Here is a 20,645-nt window from a genome sequence, read left to right as displayed (position 1 = left end):
GGGGAGAGTAGCCTTGTCAGGTCACAGAGGAAGACAATGCACCCAGTCCTGATGAAATCTGATATGCTAGGGTCAGATGGAAGTGGATGAGGACAGCCCCTATCAGTGGACTGGGGGAGGGGCATAGAGGGAGAAGAGGGAGGAGGATAGGATTGGGAGGAGACGAGGGAGGGGGGCACAGCTGGGATACAAAGTGATAAATTGTAATAAATAATAATAATAATAATAAATTAAAAAAAGAAAATAAAAATTTAAAATGAAAAATTTTAAAAATTTAAAAAAGGAGTGTTTTAGTATGGGTGGGTGGGTAGGAGGAGGATTAATTTGGAAGTGCCTAGTTCAATGTGCATGGTTCTACCCACAACTCAGCGGTCCTGGGTTGTTTAAAATAGCGAACTGAGTACATCCAGAGGAAGCTATTCAGCAGGTTTCTTTCCTGGCTCCTGGCTCTGCTACTTCTTGACTTCATGTCTTGGCTTCTCTCAGAGATGGAGTATGGTTGGATGGGGTTAGCCAATAAACTCTTTCCTCCCCAAGTTGCTTTTGGTTAGTGGTTTATCACAGCAACAGAAGCAAACTATGATATGATTCTGTACCTATCTGCAATGTTTGTCAAGCAATAACATTCATCACGGGTTAACATTTCTTTACAATTTGGTATATATTTTTAGTTGAAAACATTTTTTCATACAATATATTCCGAATATGGTTCCTCCCCAACTCCTCCCAGATCCTTTCCACCTCTCCACCCATCCAACTCCACGCCCCACTTCTTTAGCAAACCAACAACAGGCAAACAGAAAACCAAATAAGTTAGTGAACTCTGAATTGTATCTAAATAAAACTACCAAGGCACTCCATGTGACAAATTAGAGGGGACTGATTTTAAGGTAACTAGCATCAGGGCAGTTTGCTTTTTTTTTTTTTTTTTTTTCAGTGTTAAGATGTATTTTATCTTTTGTTGATAAGATAAATTTATTTATTCTTTGAAAATTGCATACACATAAAATGAGTTCTGATCATGTGCACCTGTGTCTGATATTTTAAAATCTTTTGGTAGAAATTGTTCAAATGTTTATCAACCTGGAGACCCTGTTTAGAGAAAAACAAATGTTACAGGTATAGCTGAGATCCTTAGTAAAGGATACAAACCTTGTGTTAACTGAGCCTAACTTGTACCCAGAGTCACCTCAGTAGAGATGATCAGTCATTTAAGTAGATGGCATCTCCTTTGTTTATAAGATGAGGCTATAAGATGAGGCTCTCCTCTGCTATAAGATGAGGCTCAGGTGCTTATCAATCCAACGTGAGGCCTGCACTGCCTTCTACTCTCTAGAAAAAGCAAACGAGTCTGCAAAGCATTGAAATGACTGTACCAATTGAATTCCTGGGACGAGTGTTTTCTCACTCAATTCTATGCTATAGAATTTGTAAAATTCTCAAATATTTTTTTTGTTCCCTATCTAACATTCAGGAGCTTGGAAGGTCAATTGCTGTTTCATTTGCAGGAGGGATGAAACTGCTTAGTATGTGTTTCCTGTAGCAAACTTTCACCTCCCTAAAGGCAAAATGACATCTGCTCTCATCTTATTCACATCCAGCTCTTGGGGCTGGCGTAGTGCCACGAATAAACTGATTTCTCAATAAGGAAGTATAAAATGGAGAAATAAAAAGGTTTGACCCTGAAGGGACCTAAGAGATATTAACAAGTGTGAATACAAACACAAGAGAGGTTGAATAACTTGGTCAAGATCATACACAAGATAGCTCAGTGGTTAAGAGTTGGGTTCTTCCAGAGGACCTGGGTTCAATTCTCAGCATCCACATTATGGCTCACAATTGTAACTCTGGTTTCAGGGGATCCAATGTCTTCTTCTGACCCCCTCAAGAAACAGGCACACAACTGGTGCACACATATGGATGTAGGCAGACACTTATAAAATTATTTTTAAAAATGAAGAACTTTCACACAGAGAATGAATGGAGGCCTTAAAGGTGGAGCACTGGTTCCATCTCTAACATTAAGCCACTGTGCTTTGACCAAGACCTTATCTAATTCATAAGCACAGGTATGGTACATGGCACTTCTTTGTCCTCAATAAGAGGCTTAGGAAATTCACTCTGAGAGGACAGGGAATCATATGAAAGAAGAGGGAGTTAGTATGACCTGGAGAGGACAGGAGCTCCACAAGGACCAAATATATATGGGCATAGGGGTCTTTTATGACACTGTACCTGCAACCAAGGAGAGACAATGTATGGATATAATCTAGAACCCCTGCTCGGATGTAGCCCATGGTAGCTCAGTATCCAAGTGGGTACCCTAGTAAGGGGAACAGGGACTGTCTCTGACATGAACTCAATGGCTGACCCTTTGCCCACCCTCCACCCCCCGAGGGAGGAGCAGCCTTGCTAGGCCATAGAGGAGGACATTGCAGTCCTGAAGAAACCTAATAAGCTAGGGTCAGATGGAAGGGGAGGAGGACCTCCCTTATCAGTGGATTTTGAAAGGGGCAGGGAGGAGATGAGGGAGGGAGGGTGGGATTGGGAGGGAATGAGGGAGCGAGCTACAGCTGGGATACAAATTAATAAATTGTAACTAATATTAAAAAATAAAATTTTAATTAAAAAAGAGATACTGTGCAGATATAGACTGTTTAAATGAGGATTTTTCCACCCTTTCTGATTAAATTTGTTTTGAAGAATTTATTACAAGAAGAAGAAGAAGAAGAAGAAGAAGAAGAAGAAGAAGAGGAAGAGGAAGAGGAAGAGGAAGAGGAAGAGGAAGAGGAAGAAGAAGAAGAAGAAGAAGAAGAAGAAGAAGAAGAAGAAGAAGAAGAAGAAGAAGAAGAAGAAGAAGAAGAAGAAGAAGAAGACAGGGAAATTTCAATCCCTCAGCATCCAAAAGCAGGCAGACTATCAAAGCAGTAACTTGGGCGTAAGAAATAGCACTGGAAGCCAGTTAGCACCAGCTTGAGAAAGAGGAGACTTCTCAGGAGGCGAGAAGAAAATTTAGGTGCTCTGATTGACATGTAGAGAAGAGATGCTGAAAGGAGGATGTGCTTTACAAAGCTAAGAGACGGCTGGCCAGAAATCAGAGAGTATCAGCAAGGCAAGCAATCAGCATGAGCTACGCACGGAGTCGGCTTTGTAGGTCAAGGCAATGTGTTTGGGCTTCATTCCACCGGCAACGGGAAGACATAGACAGGAAAGAACCGAGATCTAATTTACACATTTAAAATTTCTGGCCACATGGTCAGAGTGAGTTAGCTACCAGAGCAGAGGCGAAAGGTCACGGCAAGGTGAGGACACTGAACTGTCTGCACTCTAGGGGAAATGGGGAGGGGGGGGGCGGATAAAGCTGATAAAGGACCAGCTGCGCTTGGCAGACAAGCTGCGTGTGTGCAGAAAAGCCTGGCCTTCTCTGGAGGCACACAAGCAGATGAAAACAGCCAGCCGTGAGGAATACTCTCAAGTAAGCTCACTTCTATCTGCGGCGCCCGGGGGGGGGGGGGGGGAGCAGAAATGCACATTCCAAGAGCAGCTCCGTGGTTTGAAGAAAGCGAGGCCACAAGACGCTTCCCTGTGTTCTTAACAGCACTCAGAATTCTCTTCGCTGGTCTCAGTCCTGGATCGTGTCCTGGCACGGAACAAGTTGGGTCCCTGGGGTGGCTGTGGTTCGGGAAGGTCTGTCCCCACCTGACCCGTGCGACCCGGACTCCAATCGCCTTCTGCTGTGTGAGCCTGTGATCCTTTTAAGAGCCAGCGTTTGGCTGTGGCTGTGCCTCCGCGTGTCTCCGGTCACCCGTCACTTCCTGCCACAGGCCCTCCTCTTGATCTTTGTATCTAACATAAACCCCAGGTCGGAGTGCAGCTCACAACAGACACCGAGCTAAGTTTTATTTGAATGCAAAGCAGTTACTTTAATAGAGATCCTACTGTAAATAAATGAATTTGGTGGTGAATTCACAGGAACTGACTTTTCAGCATTTGCCCGAGAGAATTTTTCTAACATCTTAACCGCAGGCCTCAATATCCTCCATTTCTTCATGAGCTACTTGATGGCAAATGACCATATTTTATTTACTTGAGCTATCATTCATACCTCTGTGCACATAGTGGACACTCAATAAATATTTACTGAGTAGGTGAGATCCAGAGGAACAGTTTTCCAGTGGGTGTGAGTTGAGTGCTTAATGGAGTGTTGCTTTCTTAGTGACTAAAACATAATACATCCAGAAGGCAAGAACACCTATTTGGCTGTTTAGTCAAGTTCTCAGCTTTCTCCATGGTTATTGGTAAAGCAGGAATACTGGGTGATGGGCTTTGGAATGCTGAGGATAGCTTAGTGCCTCAAGGAAAGAACAGGACTGTTCTAGCCTTGACTTTCCCCATGCCAGAGGGAGGAGTAGAGGAGATGAAGAATTCCTACAGAATGAGTGAAGGGTTAAAAATTATGACTCTCACTTTTGCCTGTAGAGGGAAAGAGGTTATTCTACGCACTTTATGCATAAACCCCTTTAATCCTCTCATCAAACTTTCTAAAGGTGGTGCTATTTCCATTTTTATTTTGTCAGTGAAGAGACTGAGGCTAAGAGGAACCCAGCTCATAGAGCCAGTCCAAAGTCAAGAGGAGTCGAAGGAGACTGTCAAGCCCTCATGCCTCTCCACTCAGTGTGGCCTCTCCACTCAGCAGCTTGTTTATACCCACGCAAACGTGGAAAGAAAACACAATACAGATTCCAGAAGAGGATCTGAAAATTTATTTTCTCTTCCCGTATCTCTCCCCTGAACAAAGTCAGTCACTGAACATGGAAGGCATGCTGCGGTTTTACTGGGATCAGAAAATGCTTCTGGTAGCAGAATTTCTATTCTGCTCCATAAATTATACAGGTCCTGTCTGAGGCAGCCTGTTTAAACATGTTGACTTACCCTTCTTGTTAAATGTTTATGGATATGATTTGCTACAGGGAACTATTTTAAAGACTCCAGGCTCCGTCAGGGACTATTAGAGCAGCTAACTATAAATTGGCTAGGAGAGGGGTACAGCTTAGAACCTTTGAGGGTCAGGATGCAATCACCACCAAAAACTATAAGGCAGATAAAATGTAAGAGAGGAGGAAGAAAAAAAAGGCCAAATATTTGAATAGCAAATTGACAGATTTCAGGACACCTCTACGGCAGCCTAAGAGAACCTGCCTTGGGATAAAGCGTATATTATAGCTGAAGTAGGCCAAAGGCAAACAGACTGTTGTCTTAAAAAAAATTAGAAGACCAACTCAAATAACAGTGCAGGAAGACAAATATGCAGACAATGAGGAAGTGCACTCAGCTGTGTTGGGATTCCTGCTCTGCTAAAGCTGCTAAGTCACAGATTTAAAACCCACAAAGGTGCCCTGGGGCTCCAATTCCCACGCACACTAGGATGATAGTAGAAAAGGTGTTTCAAGTGTTCAGCAGCAAAAGTTCTAGACAGAAAGTGTCTGTTCGTTTTTTTTGTGTGTGATTAAAAAGGAAATAAGCCCACTGATAAATGTATAATGTGTTGTAGTTATGGTTTTTTTTTAAAATTAACATTTAAATTTGGCCTAGAGATTGAGGACGTAAGTGTAAAGAGTCATTCCTTGAGCATAAATCCTTTGATGTCATTAAATTGGTTTTAAATTTTAGAAGGATAGCATTCAGAAATGTCAAAAAGAAAGAATGAAAAAAAGGAAGACAAAATTCACTGAAATCATGAAGTTGGTAAATGATGGTGCCATTTAGAACAATGTATCTCTTCCTACCACCCAGCTCTCTTCTTTGACCAATGCTGGGATAGACTGTTCAAGCTCAGATAAACAAGAGGCAGTCTCTCACAGAAGTGTGGCCTCTCCACTCAGCAGTAGAAACGCCGGAGCTATTTCTACTGTTAGGAATGACAGACACTAACATAGTCCCATGAACTGATGTTATAATATCAAAATAGAATATAAGTGACACTTCAATTTCTTGTGGTCACCTTGGAAAGAAAATTCCAGTTGCTATTGGAAATTCTCCAAAAGGTCTGTGGTCAGTTCATGATTGACTTTTGAGATTGAATAAAACTTTTTCTCCCTGTATTTCTTTAAGAGATTTATTCTCTTTAAAGGCCTCTACTTTTTCTTATTGTATTTTACTGTATTTCTTTAAGGGAGTCAATTGTTTCCACTTTAAAGGCCTCTATCACCTTTATAGAATTGGGTTTAAGTTAATTTTCCTGTGGTTCAGTGTGTTAGGCTGTCCAGGGCTTGCTGTAGTAGGATAGCTGTGCTTTGAAGGTGCTATATTGCCTTGGCTCTTGTTGGTTGTGTCCTTACACTGGCCTTTAGCTAGCTGGTTGTCCCTGGATGTTCCTGGTGTAGCCTGCCTGCTGCAGTGGCCAGGCAATGGAGCTGGATATACCTGGGGCCCTGCAGGTCTCCTCAGGAATGTGGATGGTGGGACCTAAAACCCTTTGTATTGAGAGGAATGTGGCCAATGTCTTCTGTCTCTTTCATCTCCTTTCCATATCCCACACATTTTTGCCCATTGCTCTGAAATGTTTAAACCTGATCGTCAACTTGATGATATTTGTAACCACCCTGGAACCAATCCTCTGAATGTGTGTATGAGGAAATTTGTAGATTGGGTTGAATTTGGAAAATTCAGCCTGTATGTGTGGCACCATTCCATAGGCTGTACTGACTGCTTCCTTACTGTGGATGCAAATTTGGTTAGCTGCCTCAGACTCCTTCTGCCATGCTTGCTCTCCATCTGTCCTTCCTTCCTTCTTTCCTTCCTTCCCCCTTCCTTCCTTCCTTCCTTCCTTCCTTCCTTCCTTCCTTCCTTCCTTCCTTCCCCCTTCCTCTCTCTGTCCCTCCATCCAATCTTCATTGTCAGATCTTCTGTCAAAGAATGAGGAAAACACAGCATCTCTGTGTGGGCACATGTGTAAGCATGTATATTTTGGGGGTATATTTTGGAGTTTTGATTTCTTTAAAAACTGTTATGTTATATAAATATGTTTTTGTTTTAATCCCAAGTGTGGGAGTTTAGGTCGAGATTTAGTTTGTCCACAGTTGATAATTGACTCCTATGGGGCGTGGTCTTTGCCAGCTGGTAATGGCCTGCCTTGGGCAGCATGGAGAGGGGCGTGGTCTTGAACTCTGAGGTATATAAATACCAGAGCCCAGAGAGAGAGAAAGGGGCTTCCAGGAGACAGATGGAGGAGGAAGAAGGCTGCTTGTTCGTCTTGCTGTGCTTGCTGTTGTCAGAGATTGGTATAGCTTGAAAACAACTCATTAATCCTAAAACATCTGGGAGAAGTAAAGGGGTCTGCTTCCCCTTTCCCACTAACTTATCTAGGGTTGGGGGATTGGATAGGAGAGGCTTTAAGGAACCCCCCAAAAAAGTAGCTTAAAAAAGGAGTGTAACAGAGTAATACGTGTGCTCATCTTCCTCTGATAACTGTTGCTCCCTCATGTTTGTTTGGCTCTGAAGCTGACTTACAAATACTGGAGGTATGGCTCGGTGGTTAAGAGCTCTTGGTGTTCTTACAGAGGATCTGAGTTCAGCTCAGCAATGTGTGCTTACTCTAGCTTCAAGCATTCCAGCTACTTGTTCTGTCCTCTTCAGGTGCCCCCACACATGGCATACAATTACACATGCAAAACACACACACACACATACACACACACACACAAATAAATACATAGATAGATAAATAGATAGATAGATAGATAGATAGATAGATAGATAGATAAATTTTACAAATACTGACTTTTCTCATACAACAATCTTTGTTTTTAGGGTGTTCTGAAGAGGCCCTCCTTTTGTTCAGTTGTTTGGGAAAACAGCCTCACTGATAAGCCTTTTCTCAGCCCATTCCACACGAAGCAGCTTTCCTCCACACAATCTTAATTCCACGGAGAATATCGACTCCCTTCTCTTTGCTGTGGGCTGTACTAGTTTCAATAGAATGCTCCTTGAAGAAGGTCTAGGGTGCTTACACCCTCGTTTCAGCTTTGCAGGACAGACCTACACATATAATTTACTACTCAGGATATTGAAAATGCCTTGCTAGAAGATAATGGAAAGAAAATAATTTGATGGCTCTAGTTACTGTAATAACTGCTTCCCCCGTTACCAGGTTAGTGATTAAGAATTGGTATTAAGGTTGGAGGAATCCCCTGATGGAAAATTCCATGTTATAGCTGCTGGGACTTGACTCTGAAGATGTTGCTAGACAGAGTTCTTCATGAAATTACTTGTACCCAGTATTTCTATAACTCATCTTATTAATCTTATTAATTTTATCCTTTCTCATTCCCCATGGGATTAATAAGTTTCTCTTGGAAAGAGAAAGCAAATCCTATCCATTTCCCAGCATGACACAATGGTTGTGAAAACCTTCTGTACCTGTGACAATTTGGGGAATTGGGATGGAAATAGAAGGGCCCAGTGTATTTCATACACTCATATAAACTCTGCCCCTAGAATATTAGGGAAGGGAGAACCCAAGTCAAGTAGATGCATTAATTCTTTCTACCTCTGCGTTGTCATTTTCCTGCCTGTATAATCTCTGTCATTTACAGCCTACAGCACCACCCTTCACTCATGCTTGACAAAGGTTACTCTTTTTGGCTGACAACTAACCACATAAAATCTCTTCAAATTCACCAGTGCTTAAATTTTATTAGAAACATAAACTTAAGAAATATTTTATGATCTTTTCTTTATGGATACAGGCCCCTCTGTTTTTGTTTTGTTTTGTTTTGTTTGATACTCTCTCTAAACGAAGCAAGTTTGTATATGGGAAATATGAACATACATATGACCACGTGGTTTTGGCATCCTGTATAGTGATTTGATCCTCAATGACATCATTGAATGATATTGAGAAACAACGTATTAAGGGAAAGACACCTTTTGAAATTGGTACTAGAGTTCCTGGCAGATATTTTTGAGAATTTTTGTCACTGTGGCAAGGTATTTGTAAGATTTATGGAAAAATTAGTTCTACCACATCTCATAATTTATCATCTCTGAAGTTCAAGTTGCTCCTGATAATTCCGCCTGTGCCTGGTAACACTGTACTCCTATTTGCACATGGGTACACTTGCGAACCTCAGCTTGAAGAGCCATGTGGAGATTCTGCTTCTGATGACCTGTGGGTAGCCTGCCTACTCTAGGAAGGATGCTGCCTTGAGCTGAAGGCTTTTGGAGACAAAGATGCAGCAGCAAGTGATTTTTAAAGAAAAATCTCTGTAAGGAAGGTCTTTTAAACTAAAGTGAGGGAAGCAAGATGGAAATGAGAAGGAGTCAAGGAAAAGGACACAGATTTAGGCAAAGCACGATAACTTTTCAGCTTAATTCTGCAAAAAAGCTCTGGAGTATAAACTAAGACATGAGCTTTTCCTGGTTTGATGCAAGAAGCTGGGGCTTCCTAATTCTGCTCCATTCAGGACGGGCATGGGCTATTTGTTGGTGCTGTGTAGTCGCAGGCTGCATAGCTCAAACGTTTGGCTTAGAAGACATGACAGCTACCAAGTCTCATTAGCAGAAGTGTAAAGAAGCCGGAGGCTGTGTACCATAAATGCTAAGAAATCCCAGAATACCCTGGTGGTCCACCGACAATATCTGCTGCTGAATCTATCTGTCTCTCTAATTGTCTACTTTCTTCCCCTGTGGATGTCTGGACTGATGCTATTGCAGGCTACATTTGTCTCCCTGAGGTCATTCATAGAGCTCTTCCTAACACGGTATTCTCTTCACATCTCGTGGCCGTACACACTGTGCTTCCATGATCAACCTCGTCCTTAACACACCCACCCTTGATTGACCTCCTATTATTCTTATAATATTGATTTCTGATATTACTGTCTAGGTTGTCAGATATCTATGAAATTCATTTCAAGATAATAAAGGGAACATAGCAAGTACATTGTCAATATTATTGCCTGTTACATGGGGAAATATATAATAATATGTAATTTAATGTGTTCTACTCAAGCACCACTGTAGTTGAGGACATAAACAAACAATATTTTGATTATAATAAATATAGAATTACACACTGAAAATTGTAATGGAAAATTAAATCGTCATGCTGTCACTTACATCATTTTTGAACTGAGAAACCACTTTGGTAACTTTCTAAATTAATCTATAACCTTCTTTTGAATACAATGTGTTTAAACTGTAATTAATAAAAAAATAATAAAATTTAAAAAGAAAATGCAATATATATTAAAATAGCATAAAAGTATAATGTGGTTAAAAGTCATAAAAGAGCTGCTTATTTTCCTTGATTCTTTTCCCACTTATGTGAATAGTGCAAACAAGCATTTCTAGATCAAGAAGGGAAGACTCTTTAAGAACTGATAATTTTTGGGCAATATGGAAGTCCTGGGTGATGTAGAGTCTAGAGCAGATGAGGGACTAGAGAAGTCTTAGAGGACTAAACTGGCTACTTTTGTGGTAACATGATCAGAATTACTGGCACACATATCTTAACGGAGGGAAGGATTTATTTTGGCTTCTCAGAGGACGTGGTCCATGGTCACTTGAGCTCCCATCCATTTGGGCAGATCTTTGTTCCCCATTTTATTCTTTTCAGGTTCCCAGCCCATGAGGACGGTGATGCCCGCCTTCATACTATTGTCTCTCTGCTAGGATGACGCTGTGCGGAAGTCCCCACACAGGCACAGCTGGAGGTGTGCCTTGCTACCACTCGGTGATGCTAACCGCACTGAGGTTGACAGTGATGATGAGCCATCACAAGAATGGGTGCTGGTGAGCACAGCTGACTCACCACAGCTTGCCTAAGACAAGTGGATTCTTATCACTCAGGGTCCTTCATTGTGAAAAACTTTCTAGTCTTGGAAAAATTAGAACAATTTATCATTCTGGAGTAGGTGGAAGAGAATATTACTTACAAACCTCTGGATTTTTTAAAATTCTTAATTAATTACACTTTATTCACTTTGTATCCCCCTCCCATGGTTCCCTCCCTCCTCCTGTCCTAATCCCTCCCTTCCTCCCCCTCTGCACGAATGCCCTCCCCAAGTCCACTGATAGGGGAGGTCTTCTTTTCCTTCCTTCTGATCCTAGTCAATTAGGCCTCATCAGGAGTCCCTGCATTGTCATCTTCTGTAGCCTGGTAAGGCTGTTCCCCCCTCAGGGAGAGGTGATCAAAGAGCAGGCCAATCAGTTCATGTCAGAGACAGTCCCTGTTCCTATCACTATGGAACCCACTTGGACACTGAACTTCCATGGGCTACATCTGTGCAGGGGTCCTAGGTTATCTCCATGTGTGGTCCTTGGTTGGAGTATCAGTCTCAGGAAAGACCCTTGTGCTCAGTTTTTTTGGTTCTGTTGCTCTTCTTGTGGAGTTCCTGTTCTCTCTAGATCTTACTGTTTCCCACTTCTTTTGTAAGATTTTTTGCACTCTGCCCAAAGTTTGCCCATAATTCTTAGCATCTTCTTTGATACTCTGCAGGGCAGAGCCTTTCAGAGGTCCTCTCACGCTAGTTATCTGAAACCTTTGTATGTTAAGGCTTACCTAGAACTCACTCTTGGTTTCTTTCCAATTGCTTTCCCGGGTATCTTGTCCATTTACATCTTAAATTTAATGGGCTATTAAATATTATGTGTGCAATATTGGCAGTTATATTTTGATGTCTTCTTTCTTCAATTTTACGAATCCATGTATTTTTTTCAGATACTTGTTTATCAGGCAGATTATCTGATAAACATCCCAAAATCAGTAACTTGATTGTGCTTCATCAAACAGCTTTTTCCATTTACTCTCTTTTTAGTTAAATGGACTCCTCACTCACTTGCTCAAAATAAAAATGCAAGAACCTGTGCACATCGGACCGACACTACTTGGATTTGGTGGGGTATAAAAAAAATTAGGGGTCTTCCCAAAGTACTCTGTTTTCTTCAGATTCTATAATCAGTTTCTTGTGCCAGATCCTTAAACAGGCCAAATACAGCTGCTGCTCTCACCTTTTCCAAGCCACCAGGTTGTTTTCTGTAATTTTCCACCGTGGAAGGAAGACAAGAGCAAACATCTAAGGTCCTGATATAGGACACCAATGACAGGTCAAAGAAGCAGTTCCACCCAAGCCTCTCTTGCGGAATGGATGAGTTCATCAGGGTTGTTGACAGGAGCTTGGGAGAGGTTATTTACGGAGGTATGGATAGATCTCAGCCACCTGAACACCAGAAAGTCACACCTCAGCATGGTTGATGTTTCAGTCATCCAGGGTGCTGCTTGTTCAACTTGCAGCAAGCTCCAAAGTCCCCCACCCCCCTTGACACTTGGTTACTACTTGTACAATCCTGAGGAGAAGCCTGGTGAGGTGAGTACACACTCTTTCCTTCCTTCCTTCCTTCCTTCCTTCCTTCCTTCCTTCCTTCCTTCCTTCCTTCCTTCCTTCCTTCCTGTCTTCCTCCTCCTCCTGAGTCTCTAGTCTTCTCCTTTCTCCAGGAGGGAAGATTTTAATTCAGAGGAAATCGCTTACACAAGAAACATTCCTGTCTCACCTTCCCTTTTCTCTTGCCAGTCCATAGACTTTTCCCTACACAGAAGCTTAAAGATCTTTTCAGTACTTAGTTCAGATTCAACTCTTTAGCATCTGCCTCTCAAACTCAGTGAAATCAGCCTCATTCCTGTCTTTGTTCAAAAGTTGCCTCCTAAGATACGCCTCACTCTGCCTGATTGCAAATAATTATTTTGTCTAGTTCAGTTACTGAATATCATACCAACTATCCTCCATCATTTTTTTTCTGATGATGGAGTGTATGTGTGCGCATTATCTTTCTTCCTTGCAAGTGACAGGAATCTTATCTATCTTGTTCACCACTGCACTGGCACGTCTTTAAACTACACTTTTACCTGTCACATACTCAACAAATATTTGTTGAATAAGTGAAAAAGTGGCATTTTAAAGATTATAAGTATAAGTTGTGGAACAGATTGCATTTCCTTCTTTCTGTAGGATGCTATAAAATATGCACAGATGAAATTTGGGCTTTTTGTTAACAGAGATGTAGAACTGAAAGCATGGTTTTCTTGCATAAACTTTATTTAGTGTTGTTTTCCCCACTAGCTTGTCTACTTTTGCTTTTCATTTAAAATTATTTCTCTCTCCCATTTTTGTTTAGTTTAAATTTATTCTTTCAGTCTGTCTTAAGATTAGGCATATACTACAGAGAAACCCTGTCTCAAAATAAAAACCAGAGAGAGGGAGAGAGAATGCATACCAAAAGCTAGGTAATGCCTATTGAGATTATCTTGACTCTCCATGAGATAATACGTATATGGTAAATAGTATTAGAACCAACAATTGCTTCTAGTCTCACACTGTAAATATACCTGAGGGATCAATACTCCTTGACATACAAGTATCTGTTACATTTTATTCCTTATTTCCACTCTGGCAAATGCTGAAGGTCCTTTGGGTTGGGGCTGTGGTGGTACTTTTGGCACAGTGATTGTCTGGTATGTACAAGACCCTGCTTATGATCCCCGGCACTACCAAGCAATTGGCAACTAAATTCAGGCACTCACCCAGTCTAAAGGTTTTCGAATCAGATGGGATTGGGCTTGCAGGTTTTGTGCCAACCTTTGGCCAAGTGGGGCACAAGTGAGCAACTGTTTCTTGTGTTCTAAGCAGCTTGGGTCTAGAACCCTGACGAGGGGCTGTGAGGAGTGAAGGCAGGACAGTGACACTGAAGAAACAGCAGGTTCATGGACAAAGGGAGAACCTTGGGCCAGATGGGTGCTGAGCATTCTGATCGAGTGGTACCAGGTACTGCAGCAGCGTCCCGGATCTCAGCACACTGATCAGGTACAGGAGTTAGTCCTGTAGGAGGCACCTGCACAGCAGTCTCAGGCTGTAGCCATCAGCGAGGAGGAAGCTGCGCTTTCTGCCTTTTGCATGTGTTACTCAGTCATTCATAAGCACCTGGACCTGGACCAGAGGGAGACTTTGACATGTTGAGCCTGACCCATACAGGGAAGGTTTTGCATTTTCCCATGGATTTGAAGCATTTTCATCCTTGACATGGCTGTGTCCCCATCACTACAAAAGTGCCTTCAGGGTTTCATTCACTAAATCATTCAAGGCTACCCTGTTTCCCATAGTCTCTAGCTCTGAAGGCAGGTTGGGAATCAGCCCTAACAGGATGCAGATGAAAGGAAGCTCCAGCAGTGAAGTTAATACTGTGAAATGCAGGCTAGCATCTGACGAAAACCATTAGAGCTCAGTTTTATGGCATCTAAAACAAACCACAACAAAACCTGTTTTGATAAATCAAAAGATTATAAACCTTAACAAGGTAGGTTAGTAGCCAAAAATAATAACAGAAAATCAAGTTATATTCGCATGAAAATTTGAAGTGATTTCATCACTTCCATATACGTGAAATCACTTTCCCTAGAACACCTGTGAAGAAAGTTGGGTAAGGTATTAATGTTCAGTGTACAATCTAAAAACAGACATTTAAAGATGCCAGGCAACCTGTCCTGTCTCACAGGTAGAGTCTGGCACAGCAGGCTTCTGATACTCATTTTCTCCTTCAGTATTTATATTATATTATACTTATTTTCTCATTTTAGTATTTCACCCAGAGCCAAGCACACCCTCTCCTGCCAGCCTCCAGGTTGATGCTCATGCTGGAACCCTGGTGGGCTCCTCATTCCAGTCTGTGAGGCTTTACTGACCACTAAATTCAAGGCACTCTTTCTGCTCTCTGAAGCATTATAGCTTTTGTTTTCTGCATGTGACTTATTAGGTGTTGACGTCATACTTAAGAGAGAGCCAAAGATGCTCTAGCCTCTAAATATGTGTTACGGCCAATTAAAAATATCTGTTGTTGTTGTTCATTCTTTTTAAACTTGCTGATTTCCAAGTCTTTCCTTCAGTTACTGAGTTTTTGGAACAAACAAACAAACAAACAAACAAACAACAAACAGTTGCTATTTATCCTTAAATGTCTTTAGGGACTGCAATAGAATCTCTACAGGAAGCTCATGAGCGCCTGGTACCCCCTGAACTGACAGATAAATATGCAAATATTAAAGGGCAATTAAAAAGTAGCTTTTGTGTCATTGCCACGTAAAGAGCGTCTGTCTAAATCGTACAAAGAGTTTTCTCGGCAGATGTCCTGTGCCTCACATTTATCACACACTCAGCATATTGCTTTATGTTGTAACTGCTCTGGGTTCACATTCTCAGAGAACCAATTATGATCACAGTTTTAAGGCATGGTGATGTTTTATTCTATACATTCCTATTTCTCTATTGCCATGGAAGCCTTAATTTGACAGGGGGGCTATTACTTCTTCTGCATCCACATGTAAATTTTCAGGTTCCTAATGACATGTTAGTGTTTGATCTTTAACATTTTCAGAAGTGGGTGAGAGGTCATTATGAGCTCCCTTGCCTCTTGAAAATTGCTATAACCTTGGTTTAAGGTTCCCAGTTGAAGGCCAGCATGTTTTCCCATAATTGCTGCAAATTCTTGGCCGTCAACTTCTTCAAGCCCCCACCCCCGACTGTTCCTACATTTGAGAACATTGCCTTGTCATTCATCATTCATGTGCGAAGCTTCAGGCTTCTCAGGCTTTTATTTTTATTTTTCCTAATAGCAATGATAATTGTGTGAATTTTATAGACTTTAAGGAAGATTTGGGGGTTCTTTTTAGAAACCCCATTGCACATTAGGAAACAACCTTTCTTCCTTTCTGCTCCACACTCTCATTTATTTTATTTCTCCTTTCTTTCTTTTTTATTTATTTTTAGTCCTGTTTGTGTTTTCATTCTTTACTAGAGCAAATAGTCACCTTCTGTTTCAAGCAGAATAGTTTCAGCCATAGTGAGGTTTTATTATCTGTCACCAGTCCGAGCAAGGTGATTGCTGAATATTCTCATGAAGGGCTGCTGCTTTCTCATGTTAATGAAAACAGTTCATGAGTGTGTGCCACACACACTCATCTCCAAACATGTTCCTTATGTATAAAATACGAAGGTTGGCAATACAAGAGCTTTCAAAGCTGAAAGCATGCTAAAAAGGTGAATTCCCCCAAAGGAGAATAAAGGTAACAAAGAGCCAAGGTCAAAAAGAGCGAGCGCATACCAACCCAAGATCCATCAGTCTGCGTTATTAGAGCCATGCAAACTTCCACAGAACTCTCTATTGTTGTAAACCTCTCTCCCACTGGTCATCTGAAAATATTCATCAAGATGTTAAATTCATCTGAACGGATCTTCCAATATGTTCTCCTGTAATGATGAGAACCCTGGGAAGCACTGGAATGACTTCTCAAGAGCCATTCACTGAAGAGGAAAGCTAGAAAACAAACACGGGCACTCTATCCCTCATCTGTGAGGGTTCACTGGTCATAAAGACATATAAGCTCTCTGCAATTTCAGTCCACTCACACAGCATCTGTAGTGGTCAGGGCCTCCTATGTGGTTGCTAAGAAAGGACTGTAAAGGATTCTCTCCACTTTAGGAGTTTCTGCCAAGGATTTAAATGTCTAGTTTAATGATGATCTTTGATATGAACACACACACACACACACACACACACACACACACACATACACACACACACACAAATATGGATTAAAAATACTTTATGTGCTAGGAGAAAAATATTAGTTATAGTAAAATAGCTGGTGTGGAAAGAGAAAAAAGATTGTATGTGAGAAAATATTAGCATAAATATCTCACCAAAACAACCTGTGTTCTCACTTTCCCTTTCCTGTTTTATAAACACTGTTGTAGTGTTATAAAATAACAAACATGTTGTGGGAGAGAAAGTGATGGTCCTCTTTCTTGTCTATGTTAATTGTTTTATAGGGGGTTCAGCTGAATCTGCTTGTGGCTGTATTTTCTAAACTCAGCGTATCTATATCTATCTATATCTATCTATCTATCTATCTATGATTATATATATAAGATTTGTCAACTCCTGGGGCATTGTTCTAAAGCTTTGTCTCTCAGTCTTTTATGTTGCACAAGAAAAAGTGCAGGACTAGAGAGAGGGCTTTACCGACGTGTAGGTTACTGATTGAGAATTAAGACCTTTAACTCAGAAAATCTGTCATGGGTTATGGAAGTAGTCATTTAAATCAGTTCCCGTAGTAATTCTAAAGGGGACAATTTGAAACCCATCCTTTCCAATATTAGAAAGCATGTTTGCCTTATATTTAAATGTATGTTTATAATGAATCCCCCCTCACGAATTATGACAGTGAATTCTTTTCCTGACTCCATTTATCTTCACTTACTTTCTAGGTATTAACCCTAGAGAGTAATAATAATTTAGTCTTTTCCTTCATTATGTTATATTTCTTGTTTATTTGATGCTGAAAATGACAATAGTAGTTTCTATTTCTTATAATGAGTTACTACTGAAAAGAGCTACCTGGAGAAAACAGACCTGCCAAACGGCCTAGAAGAAACGAAGAGCAGCTGGAAAAAGCTCAGGCCGACTGAGCCACCTGGGAAGGACACCCTCCAGGCTCTTGGTCTCTCACAGGCTGTGCGGGATGTTTCAGGTTTCTAGCTTTTGTGGTGTCTCCAATGTTGGGGTGGGCTTTGGGGATGCAACTGTCTTTGGACCATCTCTGTTCATCTAACTCTGTACCCACATTCCTTTAAGCAACACCCCGCAAACTCACTGTCCCACCATGTTGGACGTGGGCAGCAGCCGGTTATTGTCTGTCATTAGTGTGTATCAGGGGTGATCAGAGGTTTGTTCATGTCTACCTAGGAAGAATGTCTCTCAGTCCCCACCCTTATTTTCTGCAGAATTCTAGATACATATTTCTCTGTGCAGCTATGTTGTCTCCTTTTACTTTCAGCATTCTCAGAATTCTTTTACCCTCTAATTCTTTCTTCTCCATAGAAACATATGATTACTAATTTGTATTTTCATATTCTGTGGTTGTCACTTTTCCTCTTTACGGCTTTTGTGATTCATATCAGCAATTATTCTCACATTGCTATTCCATGTGCAGTGAATTCACTTTGAGAAGCTTGTATAACACATATTTTCAGGCTCACCATGTCAACAACCTCTAAGAAGGTAGAACAGTTACCTGTATTTGGAAAGTGAAATGGCTCTCACGCAGTTGGCCTGTGAGCTACCAACTGAGAATACTTGTTCTGCATAATCCTCCTGTCTGTTCTGATGTTGGGTACCTATTCCATTGCCTCAAGTATAATTTAACTATATTGTTTCTGCATCTCTTGCTGACTTTTTCATATCTGTCAACTTTATTTTTATTTCACCAGGGTCCCTTCTCATCACTTTAGGTGATTCTTGCGTCTAAGAGTCTAGGAAACAAGATGGAATCACACTTTTTTTTTGTACATTCATAGAAATGCTTTTCTTCTAAACTTTGAATAGATTACTGTCCTTTATTCATGAAAGAAGCCTTTCCTTTAGTTTCTTGAATTGGAAAAGATATAGTCAATGCAGCCTGCCATTCATTGAGACTCATTGATTTGTTTTCATCTGCTTTGCAATGTTTTGCTCCTAAACTTTCTCAGACTGCAGACATAGGGAAGTCAGTTTTCCCCCATTCTGTTCTTTAAAATACGAATGTGATTCTATTCTTGAATAATTTGCTAAAAGAAAATTTCAGTTCTTTTCAGACACTGAGTGTTTTCAGGGCTTGTTTCTTGCCTTACCTGTTACCAAGGAGACCTGGTGTTGCAGGGGATGGCTGCCTGCGTTCTTTCCTCTTGGCCAAGCTCCTATTTCCAGGCAATTTAGTCGTATTAATGGATGTAGGAAGTTACTAGTAAATAATGGAGGTGCGAAAGAAAGAAAAAGTCTCTTAGAAGACACAAGCAAGCGATTGAGTTAGTAGTTTTCATTCCAGTTCTCCGATATTACAGTTTTCTGGACGTGAATAAATTTTTTTCTATAAATTATTTTTATTTTTGAGATTATAATATAATGGCATAATTACTACTTCCCATCCCCCCCAAGCCTTCTCATGCACCTCACATTGCTCTCTTTTAAATCCATGGCCTCCTTTTTTAGTGGAAATATTTTTACTATCATTTCTAGCCATTGGGTCCATTCAAAGGCCTAAACCAACACTACCTTAGGAAACCGTGCTGGCTGCACGATGTGATTCATTTGTTTCTGGTTTTCACATCTAAAAGCTGTAAATGGAAACAAAATTAAACTAATAATATTTTAACAGGATTTAGAAATTAGAATTTAAGCATGCACTCAGAACAATGAATTATTCATGAGTTTGTTTTGCATTCTCACTTTTATTTATAGGCTTTGAAATTTGATGAGCATTTTATAATTATAAAATATGTCCATTTGACAGAGCTATGTCTCAAGGGTTCACAACCACACAGAGCTGTCTCAAGTAGCTTTGGGCACTGATGGATTCTCCCACAGCTCAACTGTAGTTTATAAGAAACTTCCTCAAGAGTTTTTTTCCTGAACAAAATTCTTGTTTGTTTTGTGTTTGTGTGTGCCTAAAAGAGTCAGCCAACTAGAAGAAATTAAAATATAGGTCAATTATATGATCAAACTGAACCTCAAAAAGGACCAGTGTTCTAAACCATAGAAGATTCTTAGCAACAATAAACAGTGGTGTTATCTGTCTGAGCTGGCCTAATAAAGGAGTTCACTCTTTAACCATCACGAAGAAAGTAATCTGTTGTCCACTGATACACTTTTTTTTGTAGTATGTGATTTCTTTGTTCCTATTCAAACTTCCTTACAAAAGCAACTGTTTGGCCATTAGAGCAGAGCCTTCTTTTTTATAGAAAAGATACTGACAGACTCAGGAAAACCCTGAGTTTTCTGGACCACTTTGGCTTACATTACAGTTATCACTTCTTTCTTTTTCATCATTTTATTGAAAGTTTCTGTGAGGCCTTTGGCTGTGTAGATCTAACACAGTTAACTAAGCCATTATTATCACCTGGAGGGGCCTGACACACAGAATTAATGAGTAATTAACTTTATTGTTTTGAGTATCACATGTGGATAATAGAGCTAATGACTGCACAAGCCTTCAATTATTTGCCTTATTATGCTTAAAGGAATAATTCTATTAAGAATTGCTCTTTTGCCTTTGCTAAGATGCTTAATTTCCAAATAATTTGTCAAATTAAACTGATAGATATATCTTAGAAGTCTTTGAAATATGAGTTATCTCTTTCCTTCAAGATTCAAATATTTCAACGTGCAAAAATACTGACAAAGGGATCAATGTTTTCTCTTTTGATAGAGCATCAGCATTCTTCTCACAAATCCTGAGTGTGTCCCAGTGTTCCCAAATTTGCCAGCAAGTGATGGAGTGCAGTGGCTGAGCAGGTAATGGGTAGCACATCTGATGATGTGGGTGGTCCGTTTGGATTTTCATTTGTTAGAGTCCTTAAGGTTCCTGGGCTCTTAAATGTATACCCTTCACGCAGTCCTGCCAGGAGCATCAGTTCTAGAGAAGAGCTGTATCCATCGCGGAGTACATTCGCGCTTTGCTCTTTCTCATGTCAGAGGCGCTGTCACACCTGCCCCAGCAAGCATCAAGGGCTGACAGGATCCTCACAAGCCGGCTCACCCAGCATTCCGCCACTGCTTTGTCT

At 40.7% G+C, this 20,645-nt stretch overlaps 1 protein-coding gene across 2 annotated transcripts in view; it reads left to right on the top strand.

Moving 5' to 3' along the window:
- LOC132656058 (sperm protamine P1-like) overlaps nucleotides 1–20,378 on the top strand; it is a 42,757-nt gene extending 22,379 nt beyond the window's left edge. The window contains exon 5 of one of the 2 annotated variants that reach the window (XM_060390607.1): nucleotides 20,291–20,378. In XM_060390607.1, the coding sequence (XP_060246590.1) occupies nucleotides 20,291–20,319 (29 nt within the window). In that variant the 3' untranslated portion in view covers nucleotides 20,320–20,378. Of the gene's footprint in view, nucleotides 1–2,703; nucleotides 3,292–20,290 lie in introns of those variants that run through there. The other variant, XM_060390606.1, reaches the window with a different exon arrangement.
- Nucleotides 20,379–20,645: the final 267 nt, after the last annotated feature.

This window comes from Meriones unguiculatus, chromosome 8 (genome assembly GCF_030254825.1).
Source record: "Meriones unguiculatus strain TT.TT164.6M chromosome 8, Bangor_MerUng_6.1, whole genome shotgun sequence".
NCBI classification, from domain to species: Eukaryota; Metazoa; Chordata; class Mammalia; order Rodentia; family Muridae; genus Meriones; species Meriones unguiculatus.
This window is presented reverse-complemented; position numbering and strand designations above follow the sequence as displayed.